The following is a 14929-nucleotide window of genomic DNA, read 5'->3' on the forward strand; positions in this document are numbered from 1 at the left end:
CACAACCAGCAGATGTAAACTGATGTGATTAATCGATTTGAATAGTAGTAGTGTAGCAAACTCACTGACCCCATTTGACTTCATTTGACTTCAATGAAAAGAACAATAAATCAAAATTTCTGGCTTCTAGTGGAGACAAAATGAAAAAAGAAAAGAGAGAGCTTTAGGTATTAGATAGCAGCACTTAGCCAACACAGTAACAAATGCTGTATGGAAAACTCAGAAAGGTCTCTAACACATATGGGGGAGAGTATCCTAAAGATTCTCTAAGTAACTTAGCAGTGACATTGACTTAAAAGTTCACTGTACTCTCTTTTCTCAGCTTAATGGAGTTAATACTAAGGCATTAAAACCTCTTGTCACTATAATATTTTTTCTAATAGTTTAATAAATATTGCAGAACGAGGTTTTTTCCAAAACCATTCATAAACTTGACATGAATTGCTAAGAAAATTTTGCCTGAAAAAAACAATGTCTTTTCCTTAAAGAATCCCAAAACTGTAACTCAATAGTACTTTTTCAATGTACAAATAGCAATCTCAAATGTCTGGAAAACACAGCAAGGTGACTTGCAGAATAGAAAAATAATTATCTTAAAAAACATGACCTTAATGTTTCCATTTATTTGACTTTGATAAATTCAGGTATGTCTCATACTCCTAACACTCATTTAGAAGTACATGTTCAAAACTTTCTGTTACAAAAGTCATCACTTGATCTTGAGGACTATCTCTAAGGTACTCTATTTCAAAATGTTTTATGTTATTACGCATTGCAGTAAGTGAGCTGGGCAATCAACTGTATGCAAATACTTAGTCTTTTTTTCTGGAAAGGGATGTCCTAAAGATTGACTATTTTTTCCAATATTTAAAGATATTACTGCTTCCTACACCCCTTGCTGCTGTTGCATCCTGACACAATCACAGCTATCAGACTATGAGTTCATCAAAATTAACTAACATTGGAAGCAGCAAATGAAGATGGATAGGCAAGATTAAAATCATGTCATTACAGTGCATCTCTTATATTGTATATTCTTGAGGTGGAAATTCACTGCTGCCACAAGAATATCTTGAACAGACAATGGACTATTTCACTTACAACTTTATAGTAATTAATAGCTACAAGAAGAAACATGTTTATACTTTCACAGATGGAGGCTACAAGTGCTTCTGCTAATTCTTCTTTTCTAAACTGAAAGAGAAATTAACATATCATTGTCAATATGCTTAAGTTTCTGTTTCACCAAGATTGATCATGTCTAACTGTGCCTGATCCACAGGTAATGCTGTTCTCATTGTGGCTTCAGTATGAGGTACTGTTTGTCTATGGTGTTGAGAGTTTAATTTTTGGAAGGTATACTGGAATTATTTCTCTGTTGGGCTCCATGACATCTCATAGTCTATCACAAGCCACTGAGAAACATACTTGTATTAGCTGTGGCAAGCCTTATGATAATGGCTTATAATTGCTGTCGTTATTGACCTATGCAAGTTATTTCCCTTTTTCAGCTTCCCTGCTCTGATGGTGGATGGTGACGTTGCAAACATTGTCTGCATGAAGTGGGGTTATTATTTGGTTCTTGGTTAATTAGAAATGTATGAATTCAGTTCAAACTCACATCATGGTCACTTGTCTATCACTCACTGTATCTACACTGATTCTGTGTACCTAAGAACAGTGTCTTATACTGCCAGCAATTCACCTATGATGAATTTTTCATAAACATTTAGTATTGTTACTAGGTTTAATAGTTGTGCAATCTCTGACTGCACCTTTCTGTTTCACATTATTTAATGGATAACTTGAGATTCTGATGACTAGAATATGCACACAAGGATGTGGCTGTAGTGTCCTGCTCTCTTTAAAAAAAAACCCGTATTATTAAGATTCTGTCAAGTCTATTTTTGCTCAAGGTCTGCTTGCTTTAATTCAGCATGTACAATAAAGTACATAAGATTTTACTCAGAGTTAAAGTTTCCCTAAAGTTGTTACCAGTCTTACTTAAGTCAGCCATAAGGTTTGGCTCACACTTGTTTTAACACAGTATTTTTCTACCTTCATCAGAAGCCTTGCATCAATAAAATCTACAAAGGACTTGTTTTTTTCTCTGTGTGATCAGAAACACAGTGGACAGGTGGGTCTTGTTTGCTTTGGCCAGCATCAAGGTATAAGGAAGAAATATTGACGTGTGAAAAGCAGGCTTTTCCAACTCAGAAAAGGATGGGGTTCATTAGGATACCATCTGGAGTAGCTTTTGAGGTGGAGTCATTGACATGAATTATATATAAATTAATTTTACTCTTCTCCTCTGGCATATCTGTTCCAGAGTCAGTGAACTTGCCTGTTCTTTCAGAAACTCAAATTCTGTCCCCTAAGGAAAACATAAGAGAGGATTTTTTTTTTTTTCTTTTTTTTTCTTTTTTTTTTTTCCCCCAAAGATGAGCTAACAATCTCTCTTTTCTACCTCCCACCTAGCAGGTAGGAAAATAAGTACATAGCCAGTTAACTTTCCATGAATTCAACTGAAACTGTTCTTGATGAATGTGATTTGTTGCATTGGTCATTCATAATCTTTCTGCTTCTGTATTCTGGATGTTTCTGTAATTTGCATCATTTGAAGCTGGCCTTTATTACAAAACCTCACATTTCTTAAAACTGAACTTCATCCAGTCACTATGACCACCAAGTTCCTCAGCTGAAGATCTGGTTGTTTTTTGAACTCCTTCCAGGGAACCCTTATCCAAAAGCAGGGTTCATGGTTCTTGCATGTTAAAATGATGGAGCTATTCTGAGACTAATGCTACAGTCCATGTAGCTTCATCTTCTGCTTGGTTAAATTCTTGCTTTATCACCAGAAATGAGAAAGGGATTCATAAACTCTTCAGTGGTCCATTGTATGGTATCCTTGTTACCCTCTCAGGGAGAGGAAAGCTGTGCAGCAAATCTTGAAAACTACAGGTCAACCGTTCTTCAAATTTGGTTTTAGTGTAATTTTCAAATAATCCTGGGCTTCTGCACCCCTAATGGTGAAGTCTGAGAGTCCTTTCTGATATCCTATAAGCTACATAACTAGCAATATCAATTGTATCCTACCCATTTCTGCTCCAACCACTTAAGACAGTCAGTTCTACATGTATCTGGGAAGTATTCCATACTTCAGAAATGCCAGAAAGCAATATGTGAGAGATTTTTATGTTCAATTATCACAGCCTGAATAGTGACAAGGGAGCAGAACATGGCATAAAATCTACCCTTGAATAAAAGGAAAATATTTATATAAAATTTAGTTACCTCGCCAGGGGCCCAATTTCATTAAGACTAATGAACTCCACTGCTACAGATGTTTTTGGGAAGTTTAACCTGATAGGAGAAAGATAAAGCTAGTAATAATAAACTGAATGTCTACAATTCTGTTCAGTGCAGGTCTCCCAACTGTACTATTTTTCAGTTTCAGAAAGATTTTTATAAATTCTCTGTCCATTGGAGTACATGAAACACTCAGGATTTAGAGTACCAGCAACCTGCAAAATATCTGTTTCAAGAGTGCCACTGATGCATCTATGAGGCACTTATCTCTCAAATGTCCCTAGATTCTTCTTTTTTGTGGATCAGGATATAAGGATATTGATGCCAACCAATGAAAAAAGATTTTAATCAAGTGATTTGACTGCAACAACAAAAGCAAAAGTCAAATTGCATTCACATGCCACTCCAGTAGCTGTTCCTGTTTTGGTTTTCTTCTTTTTCTTTTCCACATGAGCTAGGCCAGGTAATAAAAGAGTATTTCACCTGAAGGGCACCCAAGGGGGAGATGGAGGTGAGTGGCAGGGCATGTGAAGCATGGGCTCCACACCCAAGTTTGCAGCTCTTGCAGAGCCAGTGAGGGCAGAGGGCAGCAGGAGGCAGTGGCCTTCCCTCACCTCAGGGCTCCCTCTTTCTTCCAGCCCTATCGCACTGGAGCCAAGGCCTGAGCTGTCTCAAGGAACAATCAAGACTAGAACAGAAAGGTATCAGAGGTATCTCTTCTGGGGTAGAGAGGGAAAAATCAGGGTTCAGGAACAGCAGAGAGAATTATGTTTTCAAGTTAAAAACCGTTTTACGATCTTTTTCAGTACTGGAGTTTACAAGTCAGGGTAGCTCTGGCCTTTCTCAGAGCATTTCCTTGAGCTCTCCCAGGGCAGATAGCTGAGTGAGCAGCACTGAGGCTGGATGGGGAAGCACCACCGTGGGGACCACCCCCAGGACAAAGCTCCCCAGTACTCTTCTGCAGACAATTTCCACAATATCTGCCTGACTGTGCTGACCCCAGTGCAAACCAACAGACTTGCACAGTCAAGAGGATGATGCTGCAGACCTTCATAACCAGTATGCTCAGTCTCATTTACCCTTCCCAAACTGTTGACTATTATGGGCAAGACAATGGGCTCCTGGAGTGCACCAGACTGGCTCTGGGAGCAGGGTCAGCTCCCACCCTTTGGTGTGGCCATCTGCATCTTGAAATTCTGGACCCTGTATGCACTACACGCCTAAAAGTCACATGGGATTTGTACTGCCACAGATCAACCATAACCTCTCTTGACCAAAACCTTCTCTGTTTGATGAAAGACTAGTCTGAGTTACAACCATAAGTCAGGTGAGAAAAGGCTTTGTCTATCTTGAATAGCTTGCTCCCACGTGGCACAGTCCTTCCCCTGAGTATGAGCTCAGCTGTTTTATTTCCAGGATGAAATTCTGGAAGGAGCCTCCAAAGTTGTGTGCTGGGAAGCAGCTGCACATGGGAAAATAGAAATCATGTGATTTCAACAACTTCTGGATAACACATGTTGGTGTGCATCGGGTGGGAAGCCAGAGAGTGTTTCAAATGTGCCACATTTAGTGCAGCTCAGTGCCAAGCAAGATGCAGGCTGTAAGCCAGTGATGTGAAGGGTAGGAGACACAAAAGACTATGGGATAAGTACTGAAGCAGGGACCACTCCAAGGCATATGTAGTGCAAATGAGGCCCATTTGCTGCAAAACATGATAGACAGATATCAGGACTAAGACGGCCAAGTTTTATATATCATTGCTAGAAGTTCCAGATAATGCCTATTTCTCACACTACATGGTAAAACGTGTTTCAGGTACTAAAACACTGCCTATTCCATATGTTTTCACAGTTTTGAAGAAATTTTCAAAATGTCCAGGAGAAGGTGTTGGTGTACTATGTTTATATGGTATGTATGATCTGAAATGCATTGGACCCAGCATGCGTCTGCCATGCACAATGCGGTGCAAGCTCAGCAGGACTGCAGAACTGAAGATGCTTTATGGAGGTCAGCTAGAATCAGTGCCTATGTGGGTTGTGGAGGACTCCTTTCTCTCTCTAAGGCTGCACCTAAAACCATTTCAAATCTGGTTTTCTCTGCATTGTCTGAACAGTCCCTTGGTCACAATGGGGCCAAGGCCCATTGAGTATTAGGGAGGCACTACAGATTGGTGTGTAAAACTGAGAAACAGGGACACTTAGTGTTTATACAATCTGACAAACAGAAAGGGGCAAAAAGGACAGAAAGCTTCCCTTGGAGAAGGTTTGTTCAGCAGCAAACTGGTAAACTCCATATTTCACACATTTCAGTATCAGTCTTCCTTCTAGTGTGACTCTGTCAATCTACAGGATATCTTTGGGAAAAAAATAATTTCTAATTAAAGATTACATGTGACAGATCATTCGTACTAAAAAAATAATTGCACTGGCTCAAGCGCTTTTGAAAAGGTATACACAACAGAGCAATCACATTGTTTTCTCCTAAATAAATGCAAGTCCTATGACTGCTGAGCAGAAGTGCAAGATTGCAGAGCAGGAATGATACAGGATAACTGCCACGGCTCATGGGGAGATGGATCACTGCAGGAAGTTCCCCTCCTGTTTATGATGACTGTGTAACACCTAAGGCCTTATGTTATGTGGGGAGGTTCGCAGAGGATGCGGTAGGTCCTTTTCATAAAGCCTTCCAAAAAGCGTCGCTGTTACAAGTGGTTGCGATGTTCCGTGCTTACTTTTCAAACGTCCATCACGTAGCACCTAGTTGAAAAGAGAAAGACTGACACTAATAGTCCACTAGCAGAGTAGCAATACTGCATAGTACAGAAAGGGTAGGCCTTAACTGTTGAATATTTTATGCAGCACTTCTAAAAGACAATCATGAGAATGAAAGAAACCAGAATTCTCTCTGGCTCTGCCACAGCCTTCCCACATTTCCTGGAACCTGAAGGTCTTTAAAACTTCTCCCAGCTCCATCTTTGGAAAAAAAGGATCATTTTCTCCACCTTGTAAGAAGGTGAGAGTGAGAATAACTGATTTGTAAGGTTCTCATTAGTTATTCATACATGGCAATAAAGGTTATATACATATCTAGGATGGTAATTTTAAATCTTTTTGATTTGTAGACTCAAAAAAATTTCCAGATGGAAGTAGAGAATTTCAAGCTACTGAACATATCTTGCTTTCCTTAGACTTTTTACAGATCAACTTGAAATCACTGTTTTTCATAGACAGTGAACACTTGCAACATTTTAAGAGCCTCTGTGACAAACTATAAAGATGTATTTGTTACGAAAATACAAAATATTTTTTTAAATTAGACCATGATCATATTTTAGCATACCAATAAATCCTTTGATGTGTATGTTTTTACAGAAGTCCTATTCAAAACAAATATGCAGGATGAGCAATGCTTTTCCATTCTCTACCTTGTGAGAAAATCACCCTTTTTTTCCCTATCTGTCTTTGTTGTCTCTTGTAAGCTATTAAATACTTTTCCAAATCAATTAAGATTTCATCTAGCCTCTTACATAAATGTAATCTAAGGTTTATGAATGAAAACATGTTTTAGCTAAATATATTATGAAGTTTCAAATGAAAAAATAAAACCTTCGAAAGGTTAAAAAAAAATCAACATTTTTAACTGTATAGGATCTCTGCTCTTATGCATGATACTCATTAGTAATTTTACTTGCTTGGACAGTTTCTCAGAATATTTGATTTCTTTGTCTCCTAAAACACCCATCAGCATTAACCTGTAGAAAATAGGTCCTTGAGAGCTGCTATGTATAGACTGGGGATCTGAAGTGGGAAGGCATATTTGCTGAAGAAAACATTGAAGAGACTTGGTCTTAGCATTTATACATTCTCATCAGTAAGGATTAATTCAATCCATCCATTTAAATGTCCCCCTGAGTTACCATCTGCAGAACCGAAGAAAGTGGTTCTTGGATGGGATTTTACTATCATTTTGGTTTTGAGCACCACAGGCTGGAAAACCTTGCATCAAACATCCTCAGGGTGTCACATTACCTCGAACTCTCCGGGGGCCAGCTGCACACCACTGTACAAGACTTCTGGAAAGACATAGTTGGTGCCAAATGTGCCACTGAGGGAGAACATCTCAAACTTGGTCTGAGCCGTCTCCACTGGCTGCCCACATGTGCTCAGATCTGTGCTCTTGCACTTGAGCAGCGTGCATATCTGCAGGGAGGAGGATGCAGAAAGGCAAAACACTGCTAAGCTTTCAACAGTCAAGAGCTGGATTTGATAGCAAGAGAAGTTATCACAATGCAGTAATGGACAAGTGTGGGTTGGGATGTAGGCATATACAACCCACACATACACCTACAAAACCAATTACCTGCCAATGGTATTTTATGAGAGAACCATGAAGTCCATCAAATGCACCCAGGACATAAACTTCATCATTGCTCTTGTTTAACATCCGATAGATCAAATGACAGCAGAGGTCTCCTTGGCAAACGGTGTAATTTCCAGCTTTGCGCCTGAGTTCACTGAAAGTGAATATATCCCGCCGGACAGCCCCTGAAAATGTGTCTTTTTCTTCTGGAAATGTCTTGATGCTTGTGGCATACAAGCTCCAGTTGACAGCGGGGGGATAGGTGGGGGAAAGACGAGGACGTGCACTCAGCTCTGCCAGCAGGAGACGTCCCTCCTCAGTTCCACTGTCGTAATGGTAAGCGGCAGCTCCCTCCGGCGTGAACAGCCCACTGCCTGCCAAAGACATCCACCAGCCCTCCATCAGCTGGCACCCCAGAGCACAGCTAGGCAGGGGGGGCAGCTACCCTCTGTGCCACACTGGAGGGCTTTTTGCAGTGCTATTTTCAGTCAACATGTTATGGGGAATTCTAGAAGAATTTTAAAGCACAGAGTGCTAAAAAATCCATCATACTGTAAAAACATGACCTAAACTTCACAGGTTTTGTGCTTCACTGGATCTTGAATCTGAGCCTTAAATGGCAATTTGACACATGACCATCCCTTCTTTTTTTAAGAACGTAGGTTCATTTAAATATAAATCAGAATTCTAAGAGTGGCATATTTACTAAAGAAGGAAACCATGGGGGTAATTACATTTCACGGAAGGAAACCCAAGGCTGGAGCCTAAACTCAGCTCAGTCTATTTAAGGCAGGAAAAAATGTTCCTTTGTGGCTTTTACTTCAGCTTCAGGGGAAAGTTACAGAGGCAGCTACAGCAATGCTTTATCAGTTTACAGGAAAAAAAGGCAGTGTATATATATATTCAGATCAAATCAAAACATAAATATCTCTAATTCTTCAGCAGACACAAAAACCTGAAAATGTTTTATTCAATATACAAGAGAAAACCCCCTTTTGGTTTTAGGTTATTAAGTTCTATTGAAAACATTTTTTCTCCATTTAACTGTTGATTGAATTTTAAACAAAAAATGCTGCTTCTAAATGAGAGGCTGAAATTTTAAGTGAAACTTTGTGCTATTTTTTAAATAAAATTTCACTTTTAAATTATCAAAATTTAATGTCATGGATTTTCTAATTTTACCTCTCCCAGAACATTCAACATTTTCTTGCCTGAAGCTCTTTACTACATTCAATATAACATCACGAAGATTTTTGGTCTGACTGAAACACTATTTTCCAGAGACATCACTATTTGTAAAACATTTATGCCTGCTTCTGAATCCAGTACTCTGAAGACAATTTCCCTTTTCCCAAAAGCAACTCACCTGTCATTGCCGAGCTAATGTTGTGGGTATTTGCTGAAAGTAAATTTACACCCATGCCCATAGCCCAGGCAGAGTGAAACTCAACGGCAGTCAGAAATGGCAGGACGTTCATCCAAGCCGTGGGGAAAAGCACGGTGTCCACCTGCAACTCGCTCACCAGGACCACAGCAGGCTCACGGAAAAGGATGTCAAAGCAAGTGAAAATGCCAAACTTTCCGAAGGGGGTCTCAAAGGTGATGGCTTCTGGCTCTTTTGGGTAATTAAACTGAGTTTCTCTTCTAAATAGGTTATACTGCAGGTAAAGAAAAAGGCATCTTAGAAACTAAAAATAAGATAAGATTATGAAGAGCTACTTTTATGTCTGAGAGAGGTTTTAAGGCAAAGCTGGGGGTTGAGATGCCTGAACTGGCTAGCACAGGGGGTTTGCATCCATCCAGCAGACCCTCTCCCCCTGCAAAACAGGGTGGCTGCAATATTAACTGCTAAACCCTGCCAAGATGTCATCTGCAAAAGTGCTATCTGGCTTGGCTAAAACTGTACGGCGGACCAGCTAACATTTACTGAGTATGGAAAACTTGTTCACTGCTTCTTTACCATTTAATATCATAAATGTACCCCTTAGGTGTTTGGTATCAGGCATGCACTCTGCAGCTGTCATTTTCCTGGGAATAATGTCTGATCGATCAAGCACTTGTCCGCTTTTCCCTCTGGCCATAAGATCCTTGCATCAGATCATCCTGGATTAGTTGTTGCTCTACAATAATGTACAATTATCGTATAAGCCAGCTGAAACTGGTGCCAGAGAGATGAAAAATATACTGATAATCAACTACAGGGTGATGCTGAAGCACCTCCTTACCTTGTGGTAACGAGCCAACAATTTCCCTTCAGGGTCAAAAACGACATCAGTGTTGTACTGATAGCGACCATCACTGGGGCAGCCGAGATCACTGGAGTTACACGGCTTCTTGTCCCCGATATTTGCAACCACATAGATGGAGTTATTCCTGGCCATGCAGCTGAGCCGTTCCTGCACTGGTGTTGGAGCAAATCTAATGCATTTTTGGTGAAAGAAAAAAACCAGAAAAATTTACAAGTTTAAGTTCAGATGTGGAAAAAATGCATTCAAAATTGCTATTCCACTATTTCCCAGGCACTGAAAAAGGGATAGATCAAATCATAGTTTCTGTTCATTTTCTTCTCTAATCATAGCATCATTTTAAATTGCTGGTCTCTTAACTTTGAAAAATGGTCTCCTTGTGTTCTTCTTTCCTGTACCCTTAACAATGTTATCTTCTATGTGGATATAATTCCCAGTTAACACACATACAAAGATATGGACAGCTTCAGAAAACAAAGGAGAGAATAAATCAGTATACAGACATAAACAAAAATAAATTTTGAAGCAGATCTAAACCTTGATTTCAAAAGACCATTTTAGCCTTTTTTAAGACCCTTCACTCTGTTTAAGTCAGCTGCCCATATGCCCTTACTAAAAAGTGGCCACAGCATTTACAGAGCTGAACATTCCCTAAATCTATCTTCTTAAAGCCTCAGAAGAGAAGAATACAAAAGTTTAGCTCAGACAAGAACTTGGTCCTCTTGGTGTCCCATGCTGACACACATTCAGAGCAGCTCTGTGTAACACAGCAGATTGTGCAAGTGGTTGGACTTCTAAAAGGCACTTCTTTGAGATTTAGATAAATATTTTGTGCAAATTTATTTAGAAATCACCCAGCCACATGAGCTGAGAACCGAATCACCTTGTCTAATCTATGCATCTGACATAATAAACTAGCTTATACTAACAGAAAATTTTCAGTCTGAAGTGATAGTTTTACGTTTTAAAAATAATTATTTTTGCTAAAATTTCTTCATTTTCCTCCTTTTGTAACTGTAAAAAGTGAGACTGTCACAATGCTTTTTACTTTGCATATTCTCACTACCATTTAATTAAGACGTCTTTTTAATGCATCTCATTTCTACAGTAGTTGGGATTTTTAATAGATTTAAAAACATCGCAGTTCTTAGGCATTTATTGGGAGCAGCTCATGACTCCAGGAGACACTAGTTTGAAACCACATAAATAACTGCAGAAGAAATCACCTTGTGGGATCGGTGCAGGGAATCCAGTTCACTGCCGGATCAGGGATATCCTCCAGGTAGGGGTAGATGGTTTCTCTCGTGAAACGCCAGCCATAAATGCCGTCTTCAGGAGTCACAATGATGTGGGCGCCCTGACACAACAGGCTCCATTAAGAATTCACCCATCAACAGATAACCAGGAGGGTCAGCAGGAGAAGAAAACACTAATTAACAATGCTCACAACACACCGAGTACCTGCTGGGCAGCTTCCTTGATGGCCTCTTCCAAGACATCCATGTTTCTGTTCATCAGGGCCAAAGCATCCTCAGGAGAAACAGGTTCAGCAGCGGCATCTGGCAGGATGACTGCGTGCTCATAGACGGCTGCAATGAAGGTGTCAGAGGCAAGGGCCTGAAGGACTGCGAGTGCGAGCACTGCAGTGTGCAGGAGAGTCTGGGAAGGGAGCATGGCTGGTGCCTCGCAGCTCCTGGATTGTGTGTGGGGAATATAAACCGGGTAGAAAGAGGAGGAGTAAAGGCTAATAAGTTTGCTTTGGAAATAATCCTCTATTGAGTAATCTGGGAAGGTACAGGATAGATCTGCCAACAATCAGGATGTTTATTGATGTTAAAGAAACATCTCTAGGAATTGGATCTTGTTTCCAGTTTGAAATACTCTAAATAAAAGGTGAACAAAAGGTAAGAGAGCATGTCAGAAGCAATGTTGATCTAAAAGCGACTTTGTGGAAGGAGCACTTGCATGCTCCATTTGCACATCCCTCTCCAGGCTTCCAAACCCATCTTGGGGGAGTCCAGACTCCCCTGGTTAGGGCACACTACTCCCTATAACCTTACTGCACATGGCTGCCATCAGTCAAATATTCAGTCAGTGCTGCAGGCAGAATACCTGTATAAAGTACAGCCCTTGTGCTTCCGAGCATAGCTGATTCATCTACGCTTATGAGACACGTGGCCCTGCCATGCCTCTTGCCTTTGGCCAATGGCTTATTTAGTTATAGCAAGTGCCCTGAGAATGTCCTTCCTCCTGGGCTCATACTACAACATAAACTAACCCTTGGACTCTGCTGGTCTCTCTGACTAGAGCTAACACTCTTGCTTGTTTTGTGAGAAAGAATTAAACACACAGATTATTTTTTTTTACTGTTTTTGTTATAAAAGGCATTATTTACAAATTAACAATTTGACATTACTCATACAAAGCAGTTTTTTTCTCACTGAAAGCAATTTTTACATAGTATTTTGGAAATAGAATATTACTACTATAGCTTCAAGTTATTCATAAAAAGACCTTTGTTAGAACTTGCAGTATATGAGAGTAAAGGAACATAACCTGGCTAATCATTTACCACTCAGCAAGGGACCAAGGAAAATATTCTTCATCCTGGAAATAGCTTCCTCTTCACTATGTAGCTTCACTGAGAAGTCTTATTTTTGTCCATCAGCACCAAGGCCTCCTCAGGAGGAACGGGCACTTCAGTGTCCTCTGACAAGACCACGCTGTGCTCGCAGACGGCTGCGACGTAGCTGCCCAGGGCACAGGCCTCCACTGCAGACAGCACCAAAAGCACGGCACAGGCACAGCCTTTAGGAAGGCCCATGCCTGGAGGCTGGAAGGCGCCCAACAGGAGGCCGGGGGCAAGCAAAGACAAGGGGGGTTAAAAAGAAAAGTCTTGCACAAAACCTGGGAGTTCCCCAGAGTGGCAGAAAGCTGACACCAGGAAATGCAGTCGCCCTGCCCAGAAGGTCTGGCACCATCACAGGCAAGAGAGCCGCCGGCATTGAGCAATGCTGCCTTGCACCGCCGACAGAGGAGGCACCGCTGTGCTGCAGCTGAAGAAACACGTCGCTTGCCAGATTTACAAATGATTCGGGCATGGCATTGCTGTGGTAATGCAGTTCAAGGCAAGCCCAGGTTACCGCAGGAAAGCAAGCCAGAGTTTGGGAAATCTCAGCAAAAACCAGCACGGACACATTGCTGCCCAAGCTCGAGGGTGCGGGGTGCAGGCAGGGCTGCAGGAGGCAGGCGGCCGGCCCCAGCTCGGTGCTGCTGTGCTGGCGCTGCCTGTGCCGCCCCCCCGCAGCACAGCACTGTCTCAGAGTTGCAAGGCCTTTGGGGGCTGCTCCGCATCGCAAGGGGACTGCCAGCAGGCTGTTTTTCTGAGCAAACCCATTAGCACACTGCTCAGTAACTGAGCTCTGAAGATCTTTGACTCCCAAAGGTCTCTGCTGGAAAAGCGTCATGAATGGGAGCCATAATATCTAAATTTTGCCTACAGCAACCCACTTTCTTATATCTACAGATCAACAGAAATCTTGAAGTTAAAGCTTCACATGCACAAAAGTTACTTGCATCTCGTTGCCCACATTTCTTACCTTCTTTGGTTCTGATTCAGCTGTCAAGTAACAGAACACTTTTTGCTGCACTTCCCTCAAAGAAGTGTTTATTGTTATCGGTGGTTACAACACAGCCTTGTCTTTATATAGACTGAGTTGGTGCGTGGATAATAGATAGTCTTGCATAGAATTACTTTCTGTATGCTTGACTCACGTCCCACAATAACACATTTCACAACAATAAATGTTATGCAATCTTTGTAGCATAAAGAATTTAGTGCCATTAGGGCTTATGGCAGTCCTCTATAGGAAAATAACATACAAATATACCTAAACCAAACCACAATGGCCTTGAACCAAATCCTGAATTCAAGATTACTCACCAGATTCAGAGTTGGGATTGTATATTACTTGCACACACATTCCCTTAGCCAGAGGACTGGTATTAGCAGTGAACAAACCTGAAGGAGCGCTGCCTCTCAGTTCTTACTGCCATGTGCTCCTACTGAATCCCTTCTGCGTTGCAAGATGAGACCTTCTTGTGTGCCATAGCCTCCTTAAATCCAGATCCTTTCCTTGGGAGAGAGTTGCAGTATCACCCACAAGGTTCCTGGGGCACAAGTACAGCATCTGCACAGCATCTGTACCCATGGGAAGATCACACAGGATAATCCCTTGCTGAACTGAGATCAGCCTGTGGTCAGACAGTAGCTGACTCCAACAGTGAACAAGGTTTTAAGAAAGCGTGACTCTAACAGCAATGATGCTGAGCTTCCATGAGTCAGAGTACATTGTCTCGGGCTTCTGATAAACATGTGATTATTTTAGACATGACACTATGTTATGTCACATGTGATTATCTATTTACATTTGAAAGCAGAAGAGATCATATGGTGCACAGCAGTGATAATCACTGCTGGAGTTCAGAAAGTATTTGCACTCCCGATGACTCAGTGCCTCCATAACAGAAGTACATGGGACTGAGGACCTCGAGAGCACCATGCAGAGACCAACAATGGTGCCAGTGTGGGGAAAAGAAAGGAGAAATTAGACTAAGAGGGGTCTCTGACCACTCTTACAGACACAGACACAGAACATGCACATCTATACACTGATATGCTGAAGGAAGGTCACTTGGGTCCCTCAGCAGCAACAAAGCACAGGTCACTGGGCGAGAAGAGGAAGCAAAGATGTGAACAGTGCCTTCTCACCAGGACTAGCTGGTCTTACGTAGAAATCTAAATGCCTTAATCCCTACAGCAAATTCATCTGCAGGGCAGCACCACCCAGCATTATCATGATGGAGTACAGGACAAGGCTTATTTCGCATGTGTTGCTGTTACATGACCAGAAAGTAACAGAGAAGATGGGAAGGAGGAGCTGCTATATGATACCAGGTCACTCAGTGACCTCTTTACTGCATGCAAACAGTTCCAGCACTGAATAGCATCCAGT

At 41.3% G+C, this 14929-nt stretch overlaps 1 protein-coding gene across 2 annotated transcripts; it reads right to left on the minus strand.

The window, feature by feature from the left end:
* Positions 1 to 146: 146 nt before the first annotated feature.
* On the minus strand, positions 147 to 11609 carry LOC141956173 (pantetheine hydrolase VNN2-like). 2 transcript variants are annotated; one of them, XM_074896342.1, is made up of 7 exons: positions 11369 to 11533; positions 11141 to 11271; positions 9894 to 10086; positions 9035 to 9326; positions 7669 to 8042; positions 7338 to 7508; positions 147 to 6065 (listed from the first exon to the last, which is right to left on the minus strand). In XM_074896342.1, the coding sequence occupies exons 1-7, from the start codon at positions 11411 to 11413 to the stop codon at positions 5931 to 5933; spliced, it is 1341 nt and encodes a 446-aa protein (XP_074752443.1). In that variant the 5' UTR covers positions 11414 to 11533; the 3' UTR covers positions 147 to 5930. The 2 variants fall into 2 exon arrangements, with proteins under 2 accessions (XP_074752443.1, XP_074752442.1); XM_074896341.1 differs by having other exon boundaries at positions 148 to 6065; positions 11376 to 11609.
* Between the last annotated feature and the right edge of the window lie 3320 nt (positions 11610 to 14929).

This window comes from Athene noctua, chromosome 1, assembly GCF_965140245.1.
Source record: "Athene noctua chromosome 1, bAthNoc1.hap1.1, whole genome shotgun sequence".
NCBI classification, from domain to species: Eukaryota; Metazoa; Chordata; class Aves; order Strigiformes; family Strigidae; genus Athene; species Athene noctua.